We start from the raw sequence: 6000 nt of genomic DNA, 5'->3' as shown, positions 1-6000 counted from the left end.
CGCTCATTAGACAGCGAGGCTGCAGGTACATGGCACGTTCCCATTAAATCTGCCACAATACCTCACTGAGCACACAAGACAGTGGAAATGAGCCAGCTTTACCAGCTAACCAGACACAAACAAAACACAAGTACAGCCAATTCACACCAAGCCCCAGATTTTTTGCCAACATGTTTTTACAAACACTTTTACACAGAGCCTAGTTCAATTTTATAAGCTAAAAACTGGGAGAATGGTGAAACCCTAAATGTTTTGTGGCTTTTAGACCATTTTTATTACCTTTAAGATCATCTACACTGCCATTCAAAAGTTTGGGGTCAGTAAGACTTAAAAACAATCATTAATTCATTAACAGTTTTATTCAACAAGGACTCATTAAACTGATTAAAATCTACAATTTAAAGTCATTTATCCAAGATTCCTGAAAAATAAAAATTGTAGCAACATTTTGTAGCATTGTAGCGATTGTTTTTTTTTTTTTTCAACATTTATGATAAAAAAAAAAATGTTTCTTGAGCCGAAACTGGAGTAATGATGCTGAAAATACAGCTTTGCATGACAGGAATAAACTACATTTTTAAATATATTTAAATAGAAACCGTTCTTTTAAATTGTAATATTTCACATGTTTTATGTTTTACTGTATTTTTGATCAAATAAATGCAGCCTTGTGGTCTTATTATCTTATAAAATCCTCACTAACCCAAAACCACTCCCCAATACCACCTGCAACCAATCAGAAACTAAACCTTTATTTCATTAAAAAATATATATTTGGACAATAAATAAATAGACAGTTCTTCCCATTCTAACAACAAAATGTAATTACTTTATTTTCCGATTTTGTAAGAATTAAGCACTAACGTTAGAATAGGAAATACATCAACAGCATTTTAATGAGGTTTTTAAATGCTCTACCAGTCTGTTACTGTTAATGTCTAAATGTGATTAAAATTGGTCTTAAAATATTTCAAATAGTTCAAAGAAACCCAAATCCTTCATTATTTAGTGAATGTCTCGGCTAGGAAACACTACGCTCAGAAAAAAAAGAAAAAAAAGAAAAAAGAAAGGTTTTGACTCCGCCCACTTTGAAATCTCATTGGTCAGTTCTCCTGCTGTGTTAGTTTTCTATTTACAAATAACAGCATTGATTCAAATTGGTGGACATAAGAGTGAGCAGATTAAACCAGTCTTTTAGTCTTAACTTTAATTCATAATGCATGCTGTTAAAAACATTCTGGTTTGTGAGTCTTAATACGCCGGTTTTTTTTTCCGAATGTCCAAAACAGACAATATCTCTCTCAATTAGTTCCACCCTCAATACTGACAAGCCGGGCTCCGAGTGCATCCCCTTGAACTGGCACGGCTCCCGGTTCACGCATCTAAATTCAGCGACTGGCATCCTCTCCAGATGGCGGCGGAGGGTGTGAAGAGGATTTTGTTGAGGGGAAGCAGGACAAGCCCCTCTTTGCATCCGGCCAGCTCAATCCAACCTTTGCCTGTAAACAGATAGGAGATCTGCATGCCGGCTGCCCGAGCAGGATGAGGGCGTGCGGGGCGACCCACGTCACGGCTCTACAGAGCGCTTGGGTCACATTCATGAGGCTTTGGCTCCTAGCGTGTGAAAGCTGAATGAAAAGGCAGCAGAGAAAGACATTTGGGATGACTATGACTGGAATAAATGTACTGAAGCTGCAATCTGCCGTTGACCCCACTAGCAGGCTACAAGCAGCGAAGCAGCTGCAAAAACACTTTAGTTTCTTCCTTGAGGGATATTTCAGCAGTAAGAAACTTTAAATGACTTTCTACTTCTAAAAAAGGTATTTTAATGCTTCTGTTTTCTTTTCTTTTTTTCATTGGATTGTTCTGCTATTTATTCTGATTCTTTAGCCCATTTTAGCTTAAGAAAGGCTTGCTAACAGCCAACTTGGAAAATAGCACCAATGGCAATCATGTTAACAGATACCTAAGTAGATATTTAGACATTATTTCAGCAAACTCACATTCAGGTTTCGCTCGAATCTGGTATGGAATGCCAACTATTCAATTCCATCCAATCAATTAAATTAATGTTGGACAAAATAATACAGTCCTAAATATTACATTTTTGTGGAATATTCCGTTTCGATCAAAACTATGACAACATTATGCAATAAAATGGGATGGAAAGGGTATATTATGCTGACATTTATGTTATAAGCCAAAGTTAAATTAGACAACATGGACTTAATTTGGACTGTGTATTCTGATTTTTAAAATGCCTTCATTTTTTAAAATTTAAATATATAATTAAATTTTAAACATTAATGAATAAAATTTATGAATATATCACAGATATATTATGCAATAAAAACTTTTTTTTTTGTTTTAATCTAAGTAGGCTCAAACATAAAGGAATACTCTAGATTCAATTTAAGCTCTATCAATTTAAGATCTATATAATACTCTACATTATGAAATATAATTTGTATTTTATTAAAAAATAATTACATTAAATTTGATTTGAATGAATTCTAAAATAAAAAATAGGATAGATATTGTGGTGTTACAATGGTTAAAAAAGTTAAATAAAATAAACAGATTAAATATAAATAAATTAAAATTAAAAAATACCATGATACATGCTTTATTTGCATAGCAAATTAAAAAAAAAATCATGATATTACCATCATACATGTTAAAAAAAACTAGTATTAGCATGAAAACATGACCTTACCATGATAACCATGTTTAAAGGGCAAAATAATACCTTTTTCTTCATATCAAAATTACAGAACATGAACTACTGAGGAAAAAAGTAGCTGAGGCAGGGAAAATAAAAGACAAGAACACACACACACAAAGCCCTAAGGCAAAGTCATAGTAACAGACAGTTTGATACAATCTCTTCGGCATCTATGATAATGTATGCAAATGTGACTTGCATGATTGGCTGCTGTGGTAATATATGCAAATGTGACTTGCATGATTGGCTGCTGTGGTAATATAGGCAGGTCAGAAGTAATTTACACTCTTCAGTCTTACATAACCTTACAACCGCAGTGAACAGAGTACGAGTCGCTTTACAAAGAGGTGAAAAATGGATTCTAACTCCATTTATCTGCTACAAACTAACAAGCTGAAATGGCTCAATCTACAGACAGATGCAAACACTGAAAAAGTGATGAAAGTAAAAAAAACTAAAGCCGTTAGAGCCGAAATGGCTAACTACGTGAAATGATGTGCACACAGTCAGGACTGAAAAGAAAACCTATGACAGATGACTGTACACTTTTAACCATTACAACACCTTGATGGGTAAAAAAAAGCCAATTCTTCTACCTGATCTGAATAGAAAACAGGAGCTGAACATTTCAGAAAGTATTTGAAAGAAGGATGAAAGGCTGTTTCTGAAAAGTTTACATCCTTTGGTGAAACCGACAGTCTGGCTCTGAGTGACACAGCAAAATCTGGCTTCTAGAAGATTCATCACGGCATTATAAACGCTATGAAATATTCATACCTGTAATATCAATCACATTTACTGACAGCACTCTGGATGGAGGAGCTGGCCAACAAATCATTGGTAATGGAATTTGAAATCTATTGAGAGACAACGGTAAAAGCGTTTACGTTTATCTTTATCTAATAAACTTTCATTGTACATGTTACTATGAAACCAGAGCGACAGAATCACTTTCTGACATTTTTAATATTTAATGTTAGGCTATCTAATCAATTTCAATGTCATGACCGCATTATTCCGGTAAAGATGGCAAACCCAGTCAGTTTGATACGGACATCAGAAATATGAACTTTAGATCCAGGAATAACGTCTGTAACACATAACTAGAGGTTCAGTTCATAACTAGAAACATATTCTTACTGCAAAAATATAAAAATCACAATATTAGACATTTAATAGCACATATACAAATTTATTCAAGTGCCAATTTATAATAAAATGATCATTCATTTAAAAAGCAGTGTCATTTTCATATACATACTTTATGGTGTTGCTGTATTTGCATATTAAAGTAAATATTTTGGCCAAAATAAAATGTATTTAAACTAAATGAACAAGAAGTCATGGATATTTGGTCTAGTTTTCTCAAGTTTGGCCAAACATTGCAAAAAAAATAAAATAATAATAATATAAAAATAAAATAAAATAAAATAAAATAAAATAAAATAAAATAAAATAAACAAGAATTCATGGATATGTGGCCTATTTTTCTAAACTTTGGGCTAACATTGTAAAATTAAACTGAATTAAATTAAATTAAATGCATATATATTTTTTTTAATTAAATTAAACAAGAAGTAATAAACATTGGGTTTGGCCAAACATTGTAAAAAATAAAATAAAATAAACAAATGTAATTAAATTTAATTAACAAGAAGTAATAAATATTTTGTCTATTTTCCTAGACATTGAATTTGACAGTAAATGTATATATAGCCAGCATATAGAACGAAACACCATAAAACTCACATTCTGATTCTACATTTTAGTCAGAATTTTTTAATCATGACTACTTTGTGCAGATACACTTCCAAACAGCTTTAAGCATCTATACCTACCAAAAAGCAGCATGAGGTCACCAAACATCAATGTCACGCTTCCTTTATTTTATTTCCACAGTAAGAATCTCATCACAACAGCCTCATGAATGGACTTGTGTGCGATTCTTTCTGAAAACGATCATATCTGAGCAGGTGTTGAACACACATGAGCCTGATCCGTCACAGATTGCGTCACGCTCTTCCGTGAGAATTCACAAACACCGAACCCACAGCTGTGAAGTCTGCAGGTGACACTCGGGGCGAGAGACCTCACACACCCATATAGGTGGAAAATCACTGCGTTTAAAGCTCGGGTATGGTAATCCCACATCATTGTATGTATAAAACGCATAATTGCATGTGAATGTTATTTATAGTCGCTATGTGTGTATATCTCAGTCCTAGAGTCTGTAAACAGCCATGACTGTGTTTGTGTACACGTATGTGTGTGTGTGTATGCGCATGACAATGACAGTCAGTGGGTAATTGATTCACCAGCTCAAAGTGGCAGGTTCGACGACACCCCCTGCGCCACCCTCCTCTTTCCAGAAGCGCACACACACACACACACACACACACACACACTAACAAGCCAACATAATTACATGCCTGACTCCTGAAGACAGGGGAGAGAGGGATGCGACTGATTGCTGTGAAAGAGGGAGGGAAGAACGAGAAATGGAGAAATGAAAACATCTGGCCAGCGAAGCTCGAGCAATCAAGAAACACCAATCAGAATCACACACAAACGACCTTTGGACTTCAAATCTCACTTATTGAATACTCATTCGGATGCTTCATTAAATAGTGCTATTATATATATGATACTCGCATGTCCACACAGCTTTGTGTATCACTGTATATTTGCATACTACAATGTTTCTCATTAATGTAATTAATATATTATATAAAATGTAATTATTAGTCTTATTTTTTTTTCTTTCCTTCTTTCTGTCTTTTGCATTATGTAAAATTATTTATTTTATGACAATTAAGAACTTTTGCCCCAAAATTTCTCATTGATGTATTGCAAAACAAAAGGTATTTAATCATGCAAGTATTTGTTTTGCTGTATTTGTTTTGTTTTTCATGCAAAAAAAAAAATGCATGGAATTATATTGTAATATGGTTTAAAAAATCCTTTATGAAAGTAATGAAAATAAACATGTCATAAGAAAAAAACTGACAAAAAAATAATGAGAATTACACAAATACAACCCACATGTACCACAACTGAATGAATCATGGTAATCATAATTTGGAGCAAAATGCACTTAATTGTTGAGAAAATGAGGCAATCACAAAGCCAAAAAAAAAAGTCCAAAATAAGATTTATATCTCTTTACTGTTTGAACTACATGAATTCTTTATGTAACTGCACAGAGTAAAGCAATGCAAAGGTCATTAAGGTCTGATTCTCAAGGAATGTATGAACAGATTAAATGTATAACCTAA

The 6000-nt window shown here is 33.4% G+C and overlaps 1 protein-coding gene across 1 annotated transcript in view; it reads right to left on the bottom strand.

Moving 5' to 3' along the window:
* Positions 1-1330: 1330 nt before the first annotated feature.
* Positions 1331-6000, bottom strand: part of LOC128013182 (arf-GAP with GTPase, ANK repeat and PH domain-containing protein 3-like) — a 28908-nt gene continuing 24238 nt past the window's right edge. The window contains exon 2 of the mRNA XM_052595948.1: positions 1331-1628. Within this exon, the coding sequence (XP_052451908.1) occupies positions 1615-1628 (14 nt within the window). The 3' untranslated portion in view covers positions 1331-1614. The remainder of the gene's footprint in view (positions 1629-6000) is intronic.

This window comes from Carassius gibelio, chromosome B24 (assembly GCF_023724105.1).
Source record: "Carassius gibelio isolate Cgi1373 ecotype wild population from Czech Republic chromosome B24, carGib1.2-hapl.c, whole genome shotgun sequence".
Lineage (NCBI taxonomy): Eukaryota > Metazoa > Chordata > Actinopteri > Cypriniformes > Cyprinidae > Carassius > Carassius gibelio.
Note: the sequence above shows the minus strand (reverse complement) of the source record. Positions and strands in the feature narration are given on the sequence as shown.